Source organism: Symphalangus syndactylus, chromosome 17 (assembly GCF_028878055.3).
Source record: "Symphalangus syndactylus isolate Jambi chromosome 17, NHGRI_mSymSyn1-v2.1_pri, whole genome shotgun sequence".
In the NCBI taxonomy this organism is placed as follows: domain Eukaryota; kingdom Metazoa; phylum Chordata; class Mammalia; order Primates; family Hylobatidae; genus Symphalangus; species Symphalangus syndactylus.
This window is the reverse complement of record NC_072439.2, coordinates 33,793,203-33,814,434: the sequence shown is the minus strand read 5'-3', so window position 1 is coordinate 33,814,434 and position 21,232 is coordinate 33,793,203. Positions and strand designations below refer to the sequence as shown.

General features: G+C 49.0%; 2 protein-coding genes across 21 annotated transcripts in view; both read left to right on the top strand.

Annotated features, from left to right (window-relative positions):
* The first annotated feature begins 1,271 nt into the window (after positions 1-1,271).
* On the top strand, positions 1,272-9,873 carry SUOX (sulfite oxidase). 2 transcript variants are annotated; one of them, XR_010116620.1, is made up of 5 exons: positions 1,283-1,379; positions 4,960-5,019; positions 5,291-5,468; positions 6,355-8,458; positions 9,588-9,873. XR_010116620.1 is itself a non-coding variant. In XM_055249088.2 (4 exons), the coding sequence occupies exons 2-4, from the start codon at positions 4,970-4,972 to the stop codon at positions 7,762-7,764; spliced, it is 1,638 nt and encodes a 545-aa protein (XP_055105063.2). In that variant the 5' UTR covers positions 1,272-1,379; positions 4,960-4,969; the 3' UTR covers positions 7,765-9,873. The 2 variants fall into 2 exon arrangements, 1 of the variants encoding a protein (XP_055105063.2); XM_055249088.2 differs by having other exon boundaries at positions 1,272-1,379; positions 6,355-9,873.
* A 280-nt stretch (positions 9,874-10,153) lies between these two features.
* Positions 10,154-21,232, top strand: part of IKZF4 (IKAROS family zinc finger 4) — a 31,492-nt gene continuing 20,413 nt past the window's right edge. For 7 of the 19 annotated variants that reach the window (XM_055248605.2, XM_063621422.1, XM_055248604.2 and 4 more), the window contains exons 1-3: positions 10,188-10,452; positions 14,102-14,179; positions 21,175-21,226. Coding sequence is in view for 6 of the 19 variants with exons in the window: in XM_055248598.2 (XP_055104573.1) it covers positions 20,100-20,120; positions 21,172-21,226 (76 nt within the window). In the remaining 13 variants the exon portion in view is untranslated. Of the gene's footprint in view, positions 10,453-14,101; positions 14,180-14,238; positions 14,423-15,276; positions 15,364-19,413; positions 20,121-21,171; positions 21,227-21,232 lie in introns of those variants that run through there. The other 12 variants (XM_055248600.2, XM_063621414.1, XM_055248601.2 and 9 more) reach the window with 11 other exon arrangements.

The window sequence follows — 21,232 nt, the reverse complement described above, 5'->3', positions numbered from 1 at the left end:
AGGTTGAAGCTCGCGCTCGCGCTCTCTCTCTCTCTCTCTCTTATATATAGATATATATTTTTTTAACAACTGGTAGGATAGGTTGGGCATCGGCCTTCTTCAATGATTTGATTGTATACAGATTGAAATCCTTTCCATTTCCAAACACTTAAGAGCCAAAGCCAACTTTTCACTGTCAGTTCCCTTACTTTATATCTCTTGATAATACCTGCCACCCCCGTTCCCTGATTCCTGGTAAAAGCTCTAGTTGGAGAGCCGAAAGGAAAGGAAATGATCTTTCAAAATTAAAGGTGAACACCTTCACTTAAACTGATTAAAATTGCAGCTCCACCGTCCGGCCTCTAGAGGGCAGTGTATGGATACATTTGTCCAGGTTGGGGGACGAGGTTTGATAAATTTTGTCCTGCATCAAATGACAAAAGGGTAATAGAAAATGTGTTATATTTATGCCCCTTACTTTGAGATAAGAGTCTACAACCTTCATACTTCGGGGTGTTAAGCTGCCATTGCTCTTGTTAAGGGGCAGTTTGTTATTTTAAGAGATGGGGTCTTGCTCTGTTGTCCAGGCTGGAGTGCAGTGCCGCGATCTTGGCTCAGTGCAACCTCGAACTCCTGGGCTTAAGCGATCCTCCCGCCTCAGCCTCCCGAGTACTGGGAATACAGGCGTGTGCCACCAAGGGGTGATTATTATTTTTTTCTATGCAAAATAAAAGATGGCTATTCAGTGTTGTTGGTTCATTTTTGTTTGGGGAGAAATTCTACTAGCCCAAGGAATCTCAAATTCTTGGAACCACTACTTTAGGCATTTCTGTTCTCGTTCCTTGAATATGAGAACTGAGCGATTGACTTTGCTTTCCCTAAAAGATAAACAGGGTAGTTGTAGTTGCAACAGTGTAGATAGAGGGAGGTCTACCCTGGGGTTAAAGTGGAGATCACAGCCGGGAGAAACCGGACTGGATCCCGAGGTCTCCTCCAGGGAGGGGCAGCAGGGGTATCTCAAAATCTCCCACCTGTCAGCCCAACTTTTGGATTCCTCGTCACTTCCACACTGCCCCAGTTCCGGACATACAGCCCCGGTGCACGAGGGTCCCATTCTTTGCACACCAGCGGTATAATGGACTCCGGACTGTTGGCGAGAGTGACAGCAAAAAGCCAGCCTGTTCTCCGAGGCTTCTTAGCAACCTGCCTGTCTTGGCTCTAGGAGGCGGGTTCCAGCCAATGGCTGAGCCACCCGCTTCCAGCCAATGGCCGAGGGATGAGCTGAGGGGAGTGAGAGGTCCCTTACTGCACTCGGACATAACGGCGCTGGCCCTGCCCCTTCTCGAGAACTCGCTGAGAGCTGGGCTGGTAAAATTGCAGTGCTGAGGACACTGGACCCGGTAAGGAGACTGGGGGTGGTAAAGAAGCTGGGGAGGAAGGGCTGCTGAGCTGGGCAGCGGAGGGGGCCTTGGTGTCCAGCTGTGCTCCGAACCTCAAGGGCAACAAAACTATCAGTACCTGCCTCCACTCCCTCTGTCTGGGTGCTCTTGAGATCGCGGGGTGTTGCCACAAGACCCTTTTGTGCCTGGATGCCGGACGTATCTTCCTACCTAACGTGCCCATGGGGAGTGAGGGGTCATCACCTGCACCAACGGGTGGCATTTCTGTATTACAGCAAAAGGCTGTCCCTCCCAAACCTGGGATTCTGGGCTCACTGAGTTCACCTGCGAGTCAGCCCTACCTGCACTGCTCTGGTCTAGTACAAACAGGCTGCTGGCATTGAGGTAGGCAGCAGAGAGAGTAAGGGTCCCATGGCCTAGGGGCAAGGTGAAGACTGCTCCTATTCCCATCTCTAGGTTTCTTTCCCTCCCTACCCACGACCCACCCACCCTGACACATTGGTCTCCAGCATCTCATCAGCAGTTTAGACATTTCTCACCCCTCCTCACTTTGGCCCTGCTGGGTCAGTGCTCCCTGTTCAGCAATGGGAGGAAGAAACTTGCAGGGCAGAGAGCAGAAAAATTACCTTCCTTCTCCAGCCTGCCCCCGACACTCTGGCCATTAACTCCTCAATTTGCTGAGCTCACTACAGTGGCATAGACAAGATTGAGGTGGTCTGGGACCCTGGGTTGGGGTCCAGTTCCCAGCTGGGTTCAATTTTTTTTAGGGTGAATGGGGGGAGAGTTGGGGACTGAAAGGCCTTCAAAGACAATGTTATTACAGCAGTCTCCCCTTATCCAAGCTTTCCTTTTCCTGAGTTTCAGTTAGCCATGGTCAACTGCTTGGAAAATAGGTGAACACAGTACAATAAGATATTTTGAGGCTGGGAGTGGTGGCTCATGCCTGTAATAATCCTAGGCCTTTGTGAGGCCAAGTTTGAAGGATCACTTGAACTCAGGAGTTTGAGACCAACCTGGGCAACATAGTAAGACCTTATCTCTACAAAAAAAAAAAAAAAAAAAAAAAAATGCCATGCATGGTGGCACACGCCTGTGGTCCCAGCTACTCAGGAGGTTGAGGCAGGAAGATGGCTTGAGCCCAGAAGTTTGATGCTGTAGTGAGCTGAGATCACGCCACTGCACTCCAGCCTGGGCAACAGAGCGAGACCCTGTCAGGGGCAGGGGGAGGGGAAGGGAAGCCTGTAATCCCAGCACTTTGGGGTCTGAGGCAGCAAGAGGCCAGGAGTTCAAGACCAGCCCTGACAACATAGACTCCCATGTCTACAGAAAAATTAGCCAGGCTTGGTGACACACGCTTGTAGTCCCAGCTACTGGGGAGGCTAAGGCAGGAGGATGGCTTGAGCCCAGGTTGAAGCTGCAGTGAGCCATGATTGACACTCACTCCATTGCCCAGGCTTTTTTTTTTTTTTTTTTTTTGAGACAAGGTCTTGCCCTGTTGCCCAGGCTGGAGTACAGTGGCACCATCATGATTCATTGCAGTCTCGACCTCCTGGGCTCCAGCCGTCCTCTCATCTCAGCACTCCTCTCCCCACCACCCCAGTAGCTGAGACTACAGACAGGCACCACCATGCCCAGCTAATTTTTTTTTTTTTTTTCTAGAGACACAGTCTCAGTATGTTGCCCAAGCTGGTCTTGAACTCCTGGAGTCAAGTGATCCTCCTTCCTTGGCCTCCCAAAATGTTGGGATCATAGGCATGAGCCACCATGACTGGCCAAAAAAAAAGTATATTTTGAGAGACCACATTCACATAACTTTTTTTTGTTTTTGTTTCAAGACAGGGTCTCTCTCTCTGTTGCCCAAGCTGAAGTGCAGTGGCACAGTCAACTCACTGTAACCTCAAACTCCTGGGCTTAGATCTTCTCATCTCAGCCTCCAGAGTAGATGGGACCACAGGTGCACTCCACCATGCCCAACTAACTTTTTATTTTTTGTAGGGACGGAGTCTCCAACTCCTGGCCTCTAGCAGTCCTCCTGCGTAGGTCTCCCAAAGTGCCAGGATTATAAGGGTGAGCCACCACACCCAGCCCTTTTATTACAGTATAATGTTATAAATTTTTCTTTTTCTTTTTTTTTTTTTGAGACATTTGAGACGGAGTCTCGCTCTGTCACCCAGGCTGGAGTGCAGTGGCGCGATCTTGGCTCACTGCAACCTCTGCCTCCTGGGTTCACGCCATTCTCCTGTCTCAGCCTCCCGAGTAGCAGGGACATAGGCGTCCGCTGCCCCGCCCGGCTAATTTTTTTTTTTTTTATTTTTAGAAGAGACAAGGTTTCGCCGTGTTAGCCAGGATGGTTTCGATCTCCTGACATCATGATCTGCCAGTCTCAGCCTCCCAAAGTGCTGGGATTACAAGCGTGAGCCACTGCGCCGGGCTAATTTTTCTATTTTGTTATTGTTGTTAATCTGTTGTGTTTTTTTTTGTTTTTTTTTTGAGATGGAGTCTGTCTCTGTTGCCCAGGCTGGAGAGCAGTGGCGTGATCTCAGCTCACTGCAACCTCCACCTCCCAGGTTCAAGCGATTCTCCTGCCTCAGCCTCCTGAGTAGCTGGGGTTACAGGCACATGTCACCATACCCGGCTTATTTTTGTATTTTTTGTAGAGACTGAGTTTCCCCATTTTGGCCAGGCTGGTCTCAAATTCCTGACCTCAGGTGATTTGCCCACCTCAGCCTCCCAAAGTGCTGGGATTACAGACGTGAGCCACCGCACCGGCCATTGTTGTTAATCTCTTACTCTGGGTCATTTAGTAATTAAACTATAAGAAGTATGTATGTATGTATGGGGGAAAAAACAGTAATATAGGGTTTGGTACAGTCTGTGGTTTCAAACATCTACTGGGGGTCGTAGAACATATCCCCAGTAGATAAGGGGGTTCCACTGTTGATAAGGGGGTACTGTACTTGTTGACTCTTCATGTTAGCTCTGCTAGGCAAATGTCATTTCAGAGATGAGGAAGCAAGTTCAGAATGGCTTGGAATGTTGCTCAGGAAATCGGGCTGGTTAATGAATAGCAAGATCCAGTTTCACAAACCCAAGGCATTTTGCCCCCAGAATCTGGGCTCCTTCACCCAATTAGGCTGTCACTACATTTTTTTTTCACTTTTTTATCCCTGTTTAAGTCAGTCTGACCCACAGTTGTCCTCAGCTGACTTCAGAAATAATAATCTGGCCAGTAGACATTTGGTTTCGGTCCTTTAGGCCCTTCACCCCAGGCATTGTTCTCTATGGTGGACAAAGTTCAGGATGGAAGATGGGAGAAAGGTGATCTGATTCTAGAAGCACCCATCCCTCCTACCCCATTCCCCACCCGCATTACCTGCCATCCTGTCAGCACAGTCTGTCTCTGAAGTGCTCCAAGTTTTCTCTAAGGGCCCATTTGGACTCCCACTCTCAAGACTCCTCATTTGCCCACAAAGCTCCTTGCTGACCTTCTCTGTGTCTTCCTCTCACCCATTCCCTTAGGCCTCCCTAATATCCCCTCCCAGGGTCTCCCTATCTTGATCCCAGAATCTTCCTTCTATAGGTCTGCTACAATGCTGCTGCTGCACAGAGCTGTGGTCCTCAGGCTCCAACAGGCCTGCAGGTAGGCCAGCCCATCCCAGGACTTGCCTCCTAGCCCCTATCTGCCACCCTTAGTGTCTTTTACAATGTCATACTTTGCAAATAAGATCGTTGAGAGAGCGTGTCCAGGGAGGACAGAGAAAGCCAGATCCCACTTTTCCCACTTATCCCTGGAGAAACTAAGTTCCAACTTAAGGAACCAATGGCCAACCAGGGAGAAAGAAGTAGACCCCAAGCCTTCACTGGCCCTTTCACATGGCCATACGTGCTACTAAGACCTCTCTCTCTTCCAGACTCAAGTCAATCCCCTCAAGGATCTGCATTCAGGCCTGCTCCACAAATGATTCATTTCAGCCCCAGCGCCCCAGCCTCACCTTCTCTGGTGATAACTCCAGCACCCAGGGATGGAGAGTCATGGGGACCCTATTAGGTCTCGGGGCAGTGTTGGCCTATCAGGACCATCGGTGTAGGGTAAGTAGGGAAGGTGCTTCATTGTCAGAACAGACTGGGCGCAGTGGCTCACGCCTGTTATCCCAGCACTATAGGAGGCCAAGGTGGGTGGGTCACATGAGGTCAGGAGTTTGAGACCAGCCTGGGCAACATGGCAAAACCCCATCTCTAGTAAAAATACAAAAATTAGCCAGGTGTGGTGGTGCACGCCTGTAATCTCAGCTACTTGAGAGGCTGAGACACGAGAATTGCTTAAACCCAGGAGGCTAAGTCTGCAGTGAGCCAAGATCAAGATCGGGCCACTGCACTCCAGCCTGGGTGACAGAGTGAGACTCCATCTCAAAAAAAAAAAAAAAAAAATTGTCAGAATAAAGGAATCAGTCCTAGTAAACTCTACAGGCAATGCAGGCTGTGACCCGTGTTCTCGCAGTTACCATAGAGTTCACAGTGACACAGTCTTCATGCACAGTGGAGATGAAATCTGCTCATCTGCTACCTTCACTTCCCAGTGGCCAACACTGTGGGTTGGGTCAGGGTGAGCTAGAGTGATTTCTTCTTTTTTTTTTTTGAGACGGAGTTTCGTTCTTGTTGCCCAGGCTGGAGTGCAACGGCATGATCTCAGCTCACCACAACCTCCACCTCCCGGGTTCAAGTGATTCTCCTGCCTCAGCCTCCCGAGTAGCTGGAATTACAGGCATGTGCCACCATGCCCAGCTAATTTTGTATTTTTAGTAGAGACAGGGTTTCTCCATGTTGGTCAAGCTGGTCTCGAACTCCCGACCTTAGGTGATCCGCCCACCTCGGCCTCCCAAAGTGCTGGGATTACAGTCGTGAGTCACCACGCCCGGCCAAGTGATTTCTTGTTAATAGTCTCTTCCCTTTTATCTTACTCCTTCCCTGCCAACAGGCTGCTCAGGAGTCAACACACATATACACTAAGGAGGAAGTGAGTTCCCACACCAGCCCTGAGACTGGGATCTGGGTGACGCTGGGCTCTGAGGTCTTTGATGTCACAGAATTTGTGGACCTACATCCAGGGGGGCCTTCAAAGCTGATGCTAGCAGCTGGGGGTCCCCTAGAGCCCTTCTGGGCCCTCTATGGTGTTCACAACCAGTCCCATGTGCGTGAGTTACTGGCTCAGTACAAGATTGGGGAGCTGAACCCTGAAGACAAGGTAGCCCCCACCGTGGAGACCTCTGACCCTTATGCTGATGATCCTGTACGTCACCCAGCCCTGAAGGTCAACAGCCAGCGGCCTTTTAATGCAGAGCCCCCCCCTGAGCTGCTGACAGAAAACTACATCACACCCAACCCTATCTTCTTCACCCGGAACCATCTGCCTGTACCTAACCTGGATCCAGACACCTATCGCTTACACGTAGTAGGAGCACCTGGGGGTCAGTCACTGTCTCTTTCCCTGGATGACTTGCGCAACTTTCCCAGGTACGAGATCACAGTCACTCTGCAGTGTGCCGGCAACCGGCGCTCTGAGATGACTCAGGTTAAAGAAGTAAAAGGTCTGGAGTGGAGAACAGGAGCCATCAGCACTGCACGCTGGGCTGGGGCACGGCTCTGTGATGTGTTAGCCCAGGCTGGCTACCAACTCTGTGAAACTGAGGCCCACGTCTGCTTTGAGGGACTGGACTCAGACCCTACTGGGGCTGCCTATGGAGCATCCATCCCTCTGGCTCGGGCCATGGACCCTGAAGCTGAGGTCCTGCTGGCATATGAGATGAATGGGCAGCCTCTGCCACGTGACCACGGCTTCCCTGTGCGTGTGGTGGTTCCTGGAGTGGTGGGTGCCCGCCATGTCAAATGGCTGGGCAGAGTGAGTGTGCAGCCAGAGGAAAGTTACAGCCACTGGCAACGGCGGGATTACAAAGGCTTCTCTCCATCTGTGGACTGGGACACTGTAGATTTTGACTCTGCTCCATCCATTCAGGAACTTCCTGTCCAGTCGGCCATCACAGAGCCCCGGGATGGAGAGACTGTAGAATCAGGGGAGGTGACCATCAAGGGCTATGCATGGAGTGGTGGTGGCAGGGCTGTGATCCGGGTGGATGTGTCTCTGGATGGGGGCCTAACCTGGCAGGTGGCTAAGCTGGATGGAGAGGAACAGCGCCCCAGGAAGGCCTGGGCATGGCGTCTGTGGCAGTTGAAAGCCCCTGTGCCAGCTGGACAAAAGGAACTGAACATTGTTTGTAAGGCTGTGGATGATGGTTACAATGTGCAGCCAGACACTGTGGCCCCAATCTGGAACCTGCGAGGTGTTCTCAGCAATGCCTGGCATCGTGTCCATGTCTATGTCTCCCCATGAGCATGGAAAGGAGCCACCTCCACCCCTTTCCCCACCCATTAGCCTCACTCCTTCAGAAAAATCTTTCCCACCTCTCAACTTCTTGGATCACAACTCTGGCCTTCCTAAGCCATACCCAAGTACACATATAGCACATTTCACCCAAGGACCCTCCCTCCTTGGACACTATGTTACATACCCCTCTTGGCCTTTGAACCTGTGCCAGGAAGTGTGAGCTGTTACAGCAAGGGGCTAGAAGTGAGAGAAGTAATTCTGGAGTCAAGCACTATTTTCTCTTCCTACCCCACCTCCATTTCTAATGCCTACTGCCATCAAGGCTTTGTTTTGCTTTTCTTTTTGGATTCTTCAGAGAAATGTGTGTGGCATGTGTAAGAAAAGTGTATATACTATTTTATACTACCTCTCCAGGTTGCCAGAGAGTTGTGAGGACAGCAAGGGGCACAACCGTCTCCCTTTATAGTTCTACTTTTCTAATAAATAGTCTGTTTAAGATCATAACTCTTGGGCCTGGGGAGTGAGCCTATTGCAGGAGGGAGGATACATTTGTACTGGGATGTATAATGAGATTAGTCCAAAACAAACAAAACTGGGGAGAAGACAGAGAGGAAGTAGGCTTGTAGGTTAAGAAGTAGGGCTTCCGGCTGAGCACAGTGGCTCACGCCTGTAATCCCAGCACTTTGGGAGGCCAAGGCAGGTGGATCACTTGAGCTCAGGAGTTCAAGACCAGCCTGGCCAACATGGCAAAACCCCATCTCTACCAAAAATACAAAAATTAGCCGGGTGTGGTGGCGGGTGCCTGTAATCCCAGCTACTTGGGAGGCTGAGGCAGGAGAATTGCTTGAACCAAGGAGGCGGACGTTGCAGTGAGCCGAGATCACACCCACTACACCCCAGCCTGGGCGACAGAGCGAGATTCTGTCTCAAAAAAAAAGGGGGCTTCCTTCTCTGAGGTCTGGCAGTATCTGCAGGGACACCTAGGTGATTGACCTCAGGATACCATGAAGATAGCAGAGGTGACAAAAACATGTACCCTCCAACTCCTCTCCCCAACAATTCCAATGCACTTGGCAGGAAAGGCAAAGGGTGCTAGGAGTTTAAAATCAATATTGTCTTAGGAGGTTGTGAAAGCAAAATAAATCTTGGGGCCCCAGAATCACTAAGCTAAAGGGAAAAGTCAAGCTGGGAACTGATTAGAGTAAAGCTGCCTCCCATTCAAAGTCATCCCTCTGCTCACTGAGATAAATGCATATCTGATTGCCTTCTTTGAGAGGAATACAACGATTTGCTCTTTTTTTTTTTTTTTTTTTTTTTTTTTTTTGTAGAGACAGAGTCTCACTCTGTCACCCAGGCTGGAGTGCAGGAGTGCGGTGGCACGATCTCTGCTCTCTGCAACCTCCGCCTCCGGAATTCAAGCAATTCTGTCTCAGCCTCCCAGGTAGCTGGGACTACAGGCGCACACCGCCACGCCCGGCTAATTTCTTTTGTATTTTAGTAGAGATGGGTTTCACCACGTTGCCCAGGCTGGTCTCAAACTCCTGAGCTCAGGCAATCCGTCTGCCTCGGCCTCCCAAAGTGCTAGGATTACAGGTGTGAGCCACCGCGCCCGGCTTTTTTTCTTTTTTTTTTTTTTGAGGCTAAGTCTCACTCTGTTGCTCAGGCTGGACTGCAGTGGCGCGATCTCGGCTCACTGCAACCTCCGCCTCCCGGGTTCAAGCGATTCTCCTGCCTCAGCCTCCTAAGTAGCTGGGACTACAGGCGCGCGCCACCATACCCCGGCTAATTTTTTATTTTTAGTAGAGACGGGTTTTCACCATGTTGGTCAGGCTGGTCCTGAGCTCCTGACCTCAGGTGATCCGCACGCCTCGGCCTCCCAAAGTGCTGGGATTACAGGCGTGAGCCACTGCGCCCGGCCCCATTTACCTCTTATCTACCTATGACCTGGAAGCCTCCTCCCAGCTTTGAGTTGTCCCGTCTTTACATATATTGATTGATGTCTCTTGTCTCCCTAAAATGTATAACACCAAGTTGTGCTCCATGTCGTCAGGACCTCCTAAGGCTGTGTTACGGGCGTGCGTCCTTAACTTTGGCAAAATAAACTTCCTAAACTGAGACCTGTCTCACATTTTTGGGATTCACAAGGTACAGAGGAAAAACTTGGTTCTAGGGCCTGACGTGCTAGGCCACATAGGGCGTCCAGCGTGTGCTTAGATTGCAAACTGGGTGCAGATTACAGGCTAGGTTTTGGGTTACCTTCGGCAGGCGATGGCGCCTTTCGGACTTGAATCTTTCGGCGCTCGGCTACTCTCCCCTAGCTCCTCTCCCATTTTCCCCCAGCAGTCTCCCGGGCTTGGGGACGCTCGGTGTTCGGCCACGCCGCCTGTCGCCTGGTAGTGGGACCGGAAGTTGTTAGGGGGAGGGGGACGGCTGTGATGGGGGGGGATATTTGGGGGGGCAGGTCCCTTCTCAGGTGAAGCTGCTGATGGAGATGGAGCCGCCACCACTGCCGCCTCTGAGCGCCCGGGTCCTGGCTCCGGCCCGGCGACTGCCGCCGCCTCAGTGACCCCACTCCCCCCGCACTGGGCCGCCCGGGCCAGAGTGGGGGACCCCCGCCCCCTCGCCTCCCTCTCCCCCAACACCGTCCCCTCTCCCCAACCCCTCACAGCCTGCGCGCGCGCGGAGACGCCTCAGGTGAGTGAGGGGCGGGGCTTTATGGGGGTAAAGCGGGGGCGGGGCCTCGGTAGCCGGGGGCGGGGCCTGAGGGGCTCGGGCGTGAAGGAGCAGGGAGACGTGGGCGGGGGAAGGGTCCAGGCTGAGAGAGGGTCGCGGGTTGGGCTGGGGCCGGAGGGGTGGAAGATGGCCGGGGAAGTTTGGCCCGAGGCCCCAGTATTAAGAGCGAGGTAGCAGGGACTCGGGGGTCCTAAAAAGGCGGGAGACAGATCAAGGCAGGGGGCTGAGGACAGGCAGGAGCTGCCAGGCGCGGGGCTCCTCCGTGGGGATGTGGCTTGGGTATACAGCAGAAGGACAGCGAGGAGAAGGAGCAGCAGAGAGAGTATCTCAACAAAAAAAGCGAGAGACCCGGGTGTTGGGTCGAGGAATGCTGAAGACAGGAGTCTGGGGATAAAGACGTAGGCCTAGGTGAGATCTGGGAGGCAATGAGCATATTGGGAGAAACATGTAGAGAAGAAACTTAGGATGGAGTGAGAAGTGCACAGTGTAGGGTGAGAGGTGTAGGGAACTTGGGAAGCAAGGCTGGGAAGGAAGAGATTCACTGCCTAAGAGCCCTAAGAAAGAAATGCAACAGAGGAAACCCCAGGGCAGACATCCAGATGGGTGCCTGCTTCCTGTGTACCAAAACAGCCCTCCCTATACCTCCTCACACAAATCCCATCCCGTTATTTTCTTACCCTATGGCTGCTAGAGTTGTAGGTTCTCACTTTTTAAATTTTCTATATTATTTCTGTGCCTTTAAAAAAAATTATGACTAGTCCTGTCTGGGAACAGTGGAATGTTTAATGGAACGTGGACCTTTAGATATGCTTATGAAATATTGTACCCCAATCCCCCTCCAAGGTCAAGAACTCACGAACTCTGCTTCCAGGAAATTTATTTTATTTTATTTTATTTTTGAGACGGAGTTTCACTCTTGTTGCCCAGGCTGGAGTGCAATGGTGCGACCTCGGCTCACTGCAACCTCCATCTCCCAGGTTCAAGGGATTCTCATGCCTCAGCCTCCCAAGTAGCTGGGATTACAGGCGCCCGCCACCACCCCTGGCTAATTTTTTGTATTTTTAGTAGAGATGGGGTTTCACCATGTTGGCCAGGCTGGTCTGGAACTCCTGACCTCAGGTGATCCACCCGCCTCGGCCTCCCAAAGTGCTGGGATTACAGGCATGAGCCACTGTGCCTGGCCAGAAAATTTTTTGCATACCTTATTTCGCCCCATTCCCTTCTTTCATGAACAAAACTGTCTATTGTTACTCTTATCAACCCTCGCTTATATGTCTAGTAGTTCCTACTGTGCCTGTCTCCCCAGCCTGTGCCCTCGAAGCGTCAGTGGTGGGCATGGTATGTTCCTGACATGCTCACATGTCAGCTTTAGGTGTTCCAACGTCATGGTCAACCAGATAACCATTGAAGCCTGTCTCCCCTTACTGATACTTGCTCACTTTGCCTGGGTGAAGATACATGTTCATATCCTTAAGGAAGCATAAAAATGTTATCTGACTACCTAGAATATTTCCACTTAAGATAACTCAGATTCTGAGGACAAGGCCAGATAAAAGGCCAAATCAGACAATCTTCGAAAGCATAGTGTTTCGTTTGGTTGGTGTGTATGGTAATCCCTCACCTCCCCATGGACCTGCTAGTAGGTCCGTGAATCTTGCTCTATGGTTTGCAGGAGGACTTCAGCTTTCCCTACTAACAGCCTAAAGCCAGAGAATCCAGACAGACCCTTGGGTCATGAGAACAGTCAGATGAGTAGCTCCTGAGATAAAAATAAAATCTTAAAAGAAGAAAATAGCTTTACCATTGGGAAGCAAGAGAAGTTTCACTGGAGCTTCTGGGGTGGGCTTCAGAATGGTGAGAGCTGCCCTCATTTTGGCAGCTTCAGAATTATACCTTGCCTTAGTCAATAGAAGTTGATGTCTCAAACACAAAATATAATGTCTTTGTTGCCCACTGAGTGCAGTTAGTTAGTTGAATTGTAGCTTCTGGGCAATCCCCTTCCTCTGAGTAGGTTATAAGGGTAAGGCATATTTCAGGACTTGGCTCAGAAATAAGTCCTGACTTTTTCCCAGTGAAAATGCAACTGAAAGTCTCTTTATGTCCTCTTGGTTTGAAATCTGCAGCTTGAACTTCCCAGCATGGGAGAAACTTATCCCACCTTTCACCATACCCCCCGCCCCCACACACACAGCAGTATCCACAAAGGAATTATTTTTTTCCCCAACTGGCCATCTCTCTGTCTCTCTTTCCACACACACACACCCCAAAGAAAAAGAAAGATAGGTATTTCTAGCCTCGTTTTACTCTGTAGGAACAAATAAGAGTGTGGGACCCTGTCAGTGTGGACAATGCCACAGGCAGAGGGACTCCCTTTCTTTATTGGTCTGTTGACTCTGCTGAAGAAAGCTTTGAATTCCAGGCTTTGATTTGCTTCCTCTTCTTAGAAGAGTTATGGACTCTGTTCTGGAAACAGAGAGATAGGTTCAAAGTTTATCAGACAAAAGCATCTAAGAAAGGGTAGTGCTGATATGAATGACCTGGTCCAGCTGCGGGTAGGATCCACATTGTAGGCTCTGATGCAATACATATGCTGGGGTAGTCCTCGAGCTAAGAGGCCATTTCTACTTTAAAGAGACTTAATGACCATCTAGTTTGGTGTTTTCCTCAAGTCCATTATCTCTGAAAAGAGACATAGGAGGAAGAGGATTATTTATCCTCCCATCCATAAGCCTGTGTTTCCAGTTCAAGGATTTAGGTCACCAAGACGCAGACCCAAAAACCGTTCATTTAATAACCCAAGAAAGAAGGCAAGCAGCGTGGCCCAAATCTTCCAACTGGGGCAAGATTTAATATAGTGTTCCAGTGGAAAGAACCCTCTAATGGTAACTTGGGCTGTACATGTCCTAATTCTGTTGTTAACGAGATTGGTGACTCTGGGCTTAGTTTCTTCTGTTAAAAACCAGGAAATTGTAGATCATCTCTCAACTCCATTTCAGCTCCAGGATTTCTCAGTTCCTGGAGTACCCCTGCCCTAGACCCTCCACATGAAGAAGAGAGGCTTACCAAATTGGATTATCAGAGCAAGACTATTAGCAGAGGAGCCTGAAAACATCTTTCTGGCCCAAACAACAGTGAGCTTTTTTGATCAGCATGTATTAGGGACTTTTGGGCACAATTGCAATCAAAGGCAATTGTTCCTGTCTCTTCTACATTTTTTTGCTACTGTACCCTAGTCAGAATACTTCATTGAGACTTCCCTGTAATTTCAAACTTCACTTGAGAGCACTAACCCTGTTTTGGGCATCTTTGGCTTTAAAACTGATTATTATAAAACTCAAATTGAATTTCCCTGCTCTACTTTCTCCACCCCTGCCCAAACATACCACTGAACAGCAATGATTTTGTGAGGCCTTTCTATAAACAGAGAGCTATACTTGGGGGTACACCCCAAAACCCCAAAAAGTATCATCTCCTATGTATCATATCTAGTGATTTAAAGTGTTTAGTTTGGCCCTTTTCCTTAGTTCCTTATGTCCTGAAATGAGACATGGGAGGGATAGGATTGTTTCTTCTCCCACTCATAAACCATAGCCTTCTCTCTCTTCTGCAGTCTACATGGGGAGGACAGAGAAGCGCAAAGAACAAGAGAAAAGATGCATCCATCTGAGATCTAAAAGGAGACAATGAGGTGATATTTTCCCCCTGCCCAGGTGTTGTGTTTTCAGCTCTTACCCCTTTTTATTTTAGAGACTGGCCATTCCTAGGATGACCTGGGAATTCATCCCCTCTGCACTGCTCCCCAAGCACTTAGATAATGAAGCTGAGCTGTCTTCAACTGTATTATATGTAGACAGAAGGTCACCATCTACAGCCTGGTGAAAAATGAGTCAGACCTTTCCACTGTAAAGACAAACACATGAGCTGAGCTAAGGTTGGTGGGTTTCCTTCAGAGAGCACTAGGTTGACCCTAAAGATAATTTCAGAGCTGCAAATTGCTTGATGTCTAGGTCTTTTTCCTGGAAAGGGGCTTGCAGACAATGGCTAATTCCATACCTTTCCCTGGCCCCTTTGCGTCTTCTCCCTCCTCAATTATGCAAAGCTTTGATAGAGAGCAGAGCCAGCTATGTGATTCCAACATATTTTTGCTCAGATTTCATTCAGTTCAGGAAGGCACAGACAGTAGAGGATGATGCTGTGGGTTTGCTCTACTTGTAGCACCTGAATGGCTCATACCCAAGGCACATGGGAAGTTCTGTCTTGTTAATAACTACTGCTATCCACCGCAGAACCCAGGTACTAAGGGAAAGTGGAGAAAATTTTTCCACTTCTGCCTGTTATAGTTTGGGAATAATAACAAAAACATGGTATGGATCCTTGCCATTCTCTCTACCTTCACCCTCTTTCCCAGCAATATTCTTCTCATGACCTTTTACCCCCTAGGCCACATTAAGCATGTGTTAAATGACTTTTTTTTTTGAGACGGAGTTTCGCTCTTATTGCCCAATCTGGAGTGCAATGGCCCGATCTCGGCTCACTGCAACCTCCGCCTCCTGGGTTCAAGTGATTCTCCTGCTTCAGCCTCCTGAGTAGCTGGGATTACAGGCATGAACCACCACCCCTGGCTAATTTTGTATTCTTAGTAGAGATGGGGTTTCTCCATTTGGTCAGGCTGGTCTCGAACTCCTGACCTTAGGTGATCCACCCACCTTGGCTTCCCAAAGTGCTGGGATTACAGGCGTGAGCCACCACACCTGGCCTAAATTACTTTTTTTTTTTTTTTTTTAGGATCTCACTATGTTGCCCAGGATGGCCTAGAACTCCTGGCCTCAAGCAGTCCTCTTGCCTTGGCCTCCCAAAGTGCTGAGATTACAGGTATGGGCCACCATGCCCGGCCTAAATTCCAATTTTGAAGTGTCACTGGATTAAACAGGATTCTTTAGAGTATTTGAAGAGTTTTAATCACTAGTGATGTCCATCTTATTTCAGGCTTTCAGAGCCACCACATAGAGAAAACCTGACTTTCTCACATTTTTGTCATCAATACTTAGAGCCATGAGAATGTTTCTGGGGAAAGGGGGGTGGTAGCTGATACCTGACCTCCTCTTGGAAATCAGACTCTGGAATGGCCCTCACTGCTGCCTGTCAGGGAGCCTGGTGGGAAATCTTCTGTTTAGAAAGGATGCCCATTCCTGTTCAAATGTGTTATAATGTTGATGGGAGAAAGCCAGGGCCATGGAGGACTCTCGTTTATGCCAAGTGGATTCAAACAAATGGGGAAGAGCTAGGCACAGTGGCACATGCACCTGTAGTCCCAACTACTCATTAGGCTGAGGAAGGAGGATTGCTTGAGGCCAAGAGTTTGAGGCTGTAGTGTGCTGTGATGTGCCCATGAACAGCCACTGCACTCCAGCCCAGACAACATAGTGAGATCCCATCTCTAGTAAATATAATGAATAAATAAGAACAGGGAAGAAAATTTGTGTCTCCAGAGATTACAAGACCAGCGTTTCCTCCCTCCTCACAGAGATATTCCTTTTGAATTGGAACACTGATTGTTTCTAGTTGCTTTGTATTCAGCTCAGAGCTGAATTTACAGTACATATGTGCCTACCCGCCATCACTGAGCGACGGTTATGTTGCTTTATTTATTTATTTATTTTGTGACAGAGTCTCACTCTGTCACCCAGGCTGGAGTGCAATGGCATGATCTCAGCTCACTCCAACCTCTGCCTCCGGAGTTCAAACAATTCTTATGCCTCAGCCTCCCAAGCAGCTGGGAGTACAGGCACGTACCACCAAGCCCAGCTAATTTTTGTATTTTTAGTAGAGATGGGGTTTCACCACGTTGGCCAAGCTGATCTTGAACTCTTTTTTTTTTTTTTTTTTTGATACGGAGTCTCGCTCTGTCACCCAGGCTGGAGTGCAGTGGCGCAATCTCGGCTCACTGCAAGCTCTGCCTCCCGGGTTCACGCCATTCTCCTGCCTCAGCCTCTCCGAGTAGCTGGGACTACAGGCGCCCGCCACCACGCCCGGCTAATTTTTTGTATTTTTTTTTTTAGTAGAGATGGGGTTTCACCGTGGTCTCGATCTCCTGACCTCGTGATCCGCCCGCCTCGGCCTCCCAAAGTGCTGGGATTACAAGCGTGAGCCACCGCGCCCAGCCGATCTTGAACTCTTGACCTCAAGTGATCTGCCTACCTCAGCCTCCCAGAGTGCTGGGATTACAGGTGTGAGCCACCGCCCCCGGCGGACAGTTATGTTGCTTTAAAGCTAATCTCCTTCCAAGATCTTTGATACAATACTGTCTCATGTAACTAACTTCCCTCTCCTTATACCTCCTCCTCCTGCAATGTGTCTCCAACTGGCACTGCCTAATTTGACCCAGTTCCTTTAAGGAGACGCTAAGATCTGCCTGGCTGGTTAGGCAGGGGAGGAGGTGCTTTAAGGGGTAGAGAGTAGGAAGGCTGGGTAGGATGTGCTGCAGGGAGATTTGAGCAAAGAGTAAAGTACATCTACTGATTTGCTCCTGGTTTGCACAGAAAACCAGGACTGAAAACAGCAGAGTTTCAATCCAATGCCCTCTCACTTCCAGGGTTACCAACTTGGTATTAAAACCAGCTGGAGAGCCAGGCGCAGTGGCTCACACCTGTAATCCCAACACTTTGGGAGGCCGAGGTGGGCAGATTACCTGAGGTCAGGAGTTCGAGACCAGCCTGGCCAACATGCCTGGCCAACATGGCAAAACCCTGTCTCTACTAAAAATACAAAAATTAGCCGGGTGTGGTGGCGCACACCTGTAATCCTAGCTACTTGGGAGGCTGAGGCAGGAGAATCACTTGAACCCGTGATGCAGAGGTTGCAGTGAGCTGAGATCGTGCCACTGCACTCCAGCCTGAGTGACAGATCGAGACTCCGTCTCAAAAAAAAAAAAGAAAAGAAAAGAAAAGAAACAAACAAAAACCCAGCTGGAGTCAGCTAAGTACAGCTAAGTACTGATTTTGCCCAAGATGTGTCACAGAGCACATGTTAAGAGCAATTAAGCAGGAAAGCTCAGCTTACTGTTAGAAAGTCCAACTCAGAAAACAACTCCGTCAGACCTTTCTGGAAATTGTTTTGGGGCCATTTGGGCAAAAGTCCAAGAATGAGATACACTTTCTGAGCCAGTGCTAGCTGAATGCTATGCTTCACCTGTTCTACCCACCTAGTGCTTGTCTAGCCCTTCATTCACACAGGCATTAGGCATGCTGCATGCACACAAACACACACACACACACACACACAAAATAATATGAGCATATTTCTTCCTGTAGAGCCAGCTCGACTTGTTCTTCCTTTTTAAGTAACAGACCCCACTCCCACAGGGATCACACCAAAGGAAAAGATGACTTACCTGATATTAGAACCAGGGAAAAGAATTAGCTGAGTGTGGTGGTCCATGCCAGTAGTCCCGGCTACTCGGAAGGCTGAGGCAGGAGAACTGCTTGAACCTGGGAGCCAAACTCATGCCACTGTACTCCAGCCTGGGCAACACAGCGAGACTCCGTCTCAAAAAAAAAAAAAAAAAAAAAAAAAAAAAAAAAAAAACAGGGAAAAGCAAGAAAACCCATGAAGGCCTTGAGTAGCCTGGCTTTTGAAAGGTTTAACAGAAAGAGGACACCTCAGAGAGGCAGGCACCTTGTATTCTTGTTCTTGTTCTATTCTCACCATGAACCTTGGGACAAGTAACTTCACTGCTCTCAGCCTCAGTTTCTCTCAGTTTCTCCAAGCAGAAAACAGGAAAATCCTGCTCATTCTTTCCTCTCCTGTATGGGGAGGTGTGTGAGGGAAGTTTCAAGTGGCACTTTGTGGGCTTATTTTGTTTTGTTTGAGACAGAGTCTTGCTCTCGTCGCCCAGGCTGGAGTGCAGTGGCATGATCTCGGCTCACTGCAACCTCCGTCTCCCGGGTTCAAGGAATTCTCCTGCCTCAGCCTCCCGAGTAGCTGGGATTACAGGCGCACCCCACCACGCCCGGCTAATTTTTGTATTTTTAGTAGAGATGGGGTTTTGCCATGTTGGCCAGGCTGGTCTCAAACTCCTGACCCTGTGATCAGCCCGCCTCAGCCTCCCAAAGTGCTGGAATTATAGGCGTGAGCTACCACGCCCGGCTTCAAGTGGCACTTTGAACTTTGCATTCTTTTTCTTTTTTTTTTTTGAAATGGAGTCTCCCTTTGTTGCCCAGGCTGGAGTGCAGTGGCGTGATCTCTGCTCACTGCAACCTACACCTCCCTGGTTCAAGCAATTCTGCCTCAGCCTCCCGAGTAGCTGGGATTATAGGTGTGCACCACCATGCCCAGCTAATTTTTTTGTATTTTTAGTAGAGATGGGGTTTCGCCACATTGGCCAGGCTGGTCTCGAACTCCTGACCTCAGGTGATCCACCCACCTCGCCCTCTCAAAGAGCTGGGATTACAGGCATGAGCCACCATGCCCAGCCTGAGCTTTCCATTCATTTTGAAAAACACCAAAGGGCAATTATGAGTCTAATGATTTGGAAATGAAAGGGCCCCTCAATACCAGACTGCCCTTCTTTATCTTTTGATCTCTATCTCAAGTTTTGTGGCTAGTTCCAGAGAGTATGAGTTCTCTAACAACTGCGGACTTGGGCTCTTCTAATGATTGTTCCTAAGGGACCCTTCAATGAACCACTTATTATTATGGCTTGTTCTAGTGGTCCAGTCCCATCCCAGGAAGGATGTCAAGAAAAGAGGGTTAATAAACTTAGAGAATTTTCTTCTCCATGCCCTGGCTTCCTAGGGAAAGAGGGTTGATACTAGGAATCTCTCTGACAAAATGTAAGAGAGAATTGCTTTGTGAGGTGAAGGTAAGCCCATGTTTCAGGTTTTCTCATGAGCCTTTAAAAGGAGTCTCTCAACTCCAGACAAGAATTGGGTGGGGGGGCAGGAAAACAGATACTTTCCTCTGTATGCCTTCCTGCACCCCATCACCCCCACCCTACCTCTCTCAATATACCATTACAAGCAAACCAAATCTTTATCCATCTGCCTCAGTGAGATCCTTCAAAAAGACTAAGAATCCCCACAGCAGCTCAGACTGTTCCCTTGCCCCATTCTTGCTTCTGCCTCTGCCTCAGGGCATTTAGTTTTCATCAGATGAGTGGGGAATGCAATTTTCATTTTTTTTGTTTTTTTTGTGACCGGGTCTCACTCTGTTGCCCAGGCTGGAGTGCAGTGGCAGGATCTCGGTGCACTGCAACCTCCACTTCCCAGGCTCAAGCGATTCTCCTGCCTCAGCCTCCCGAGTAGCTGGGATTACAGGCATGTGCCACCACGCCTGGCTAATTTTTTTTTTTTTTTTTTTTTTTTAGTAGAGATGGGGTTTCTCCATGTTGGTCAGGCTGGTCTCGAACTCCTGACCTGAGGTGATCCACCCGCCTCGGTCTCCCAAAGTACTGAGATTACAGGTGTGAGCCAGTGTGCCTGGCCATAATTTTGTATTTTTAGTGTAGACGGGGTTTCACCATATTGGCCAGGCTGGTCTTGAACTCCTGATTTCAAATGATCCACCCACCTCAGCCTCCCAAAGTGCTGGAATTACAGATGTGAGCCACCATGCTGGCCGCAATTTTGGAGGTATGTAAATTTCCACCAGATTTTTTTTTTCTCTCCTCCCACAGGCTCCTAAAGAGATAATTCATTGCAACAAATTATCACTTTTAAGTGTTCTCAGTTCCTGATTGTTTAATACTCTACTGCCAATTACTGCTTGCCTTCCCTCAAATAGACATTAACCTTCATTTTAAATTCAGACTCCCCCCTCCTTTTTTAAAATAAGTGTAGCAGAGTAATTGATGAGAGGGTGGGGATAACCATTTACAGGTTTAACTTGTTTATTACACTTTCAGTAGAGGACTTATCACTGAACCCTAAGTGGGCTGCTCTCCTCCATCTTCTACTTTCCTGTCACCCTCCCTCACACCACATACTCCAAGACAGAATCCCTTGAATGACTGAACCCAGCTTCTTCTTATTACTTTAACTGCGGTATAGAGCCTCTAAGGGGCTGTTTCTTTGCCTCCTCAGGGCTGAGGTGTAACTTCCACCTACATACACGGTCTAATCTCAAAATCCAGGACCACTCTGGATTAAGACAGCGTTTCCACCTCAGAGGCTGGGGAGGCCTGCAGAAGTTGTAAATTGGAGGAAATATTAGGATTTGTAAATCAGGGTACGTTGTCTTTCACCAGGACAAAGTGTAAGGTTTTTCTTGGAGGCAGGGTCTTGCTCGGTTACCCAGGCTGGAGTGCAGTGGTAAGATCACAGCTCACTGCAGCCTCGACCTCCAGGCTCAAGTGATCCTCCCACCTCAGCCTCCTGAATAGCTGGGACTACAGGCACATGCCACGATGCCTAATTTATTTTTATATTTTGTAGAGATGGGATCTCCCTATATTGCCCAGGCTGGTCTCAAACTCCTGGGCTCGAGCGATCCTCCCACCTTCTTTCCAAAGCACTGGGATTACAGGCGTTGAGCCACAGTGCCTGGCTAAGGTTTTTCTTCTTTAGGATAGTATCACACCATGCTTAAGTGCTCCTTTAGGTTTCTTGCTAACTCAAGAATGTTAAAGAAAAGCCTCCTGCCTTCCCAGAGCTATCTTCTAATGGCAGCTATTTTCTCTTTCAGCAGAATCTCTTTAAAATGGACATAGAAGACTGCAATGGCCGCTCCTATATGTCTGGTATGC

Bases quoted from the DNA above. Each gene is read 5' to 3' on its own strand.
- SUOX (XM_055249088.2), top strand. From the start codon at position 4,970: ATGCTGCTGCTGCACAGAGCTGTGGTCCTCAGGCTCCAACAGGCCTGC. The intron at 5,020-5,290 runs GTAGGCCAGCCC...TCTCTCTTCCAG, and splicing joins AGGCTCCAACAGGCCTGCAG to ACTCAAGTCAATCCCCTCAA. The intron at 5,469-6,354 runs GTAAGTAGGGAA...CCCTGCCAACAG, and splicing joins ATCAGGACCATCGGTGTAGG to GCTGCTCAGGAGTCAACACA.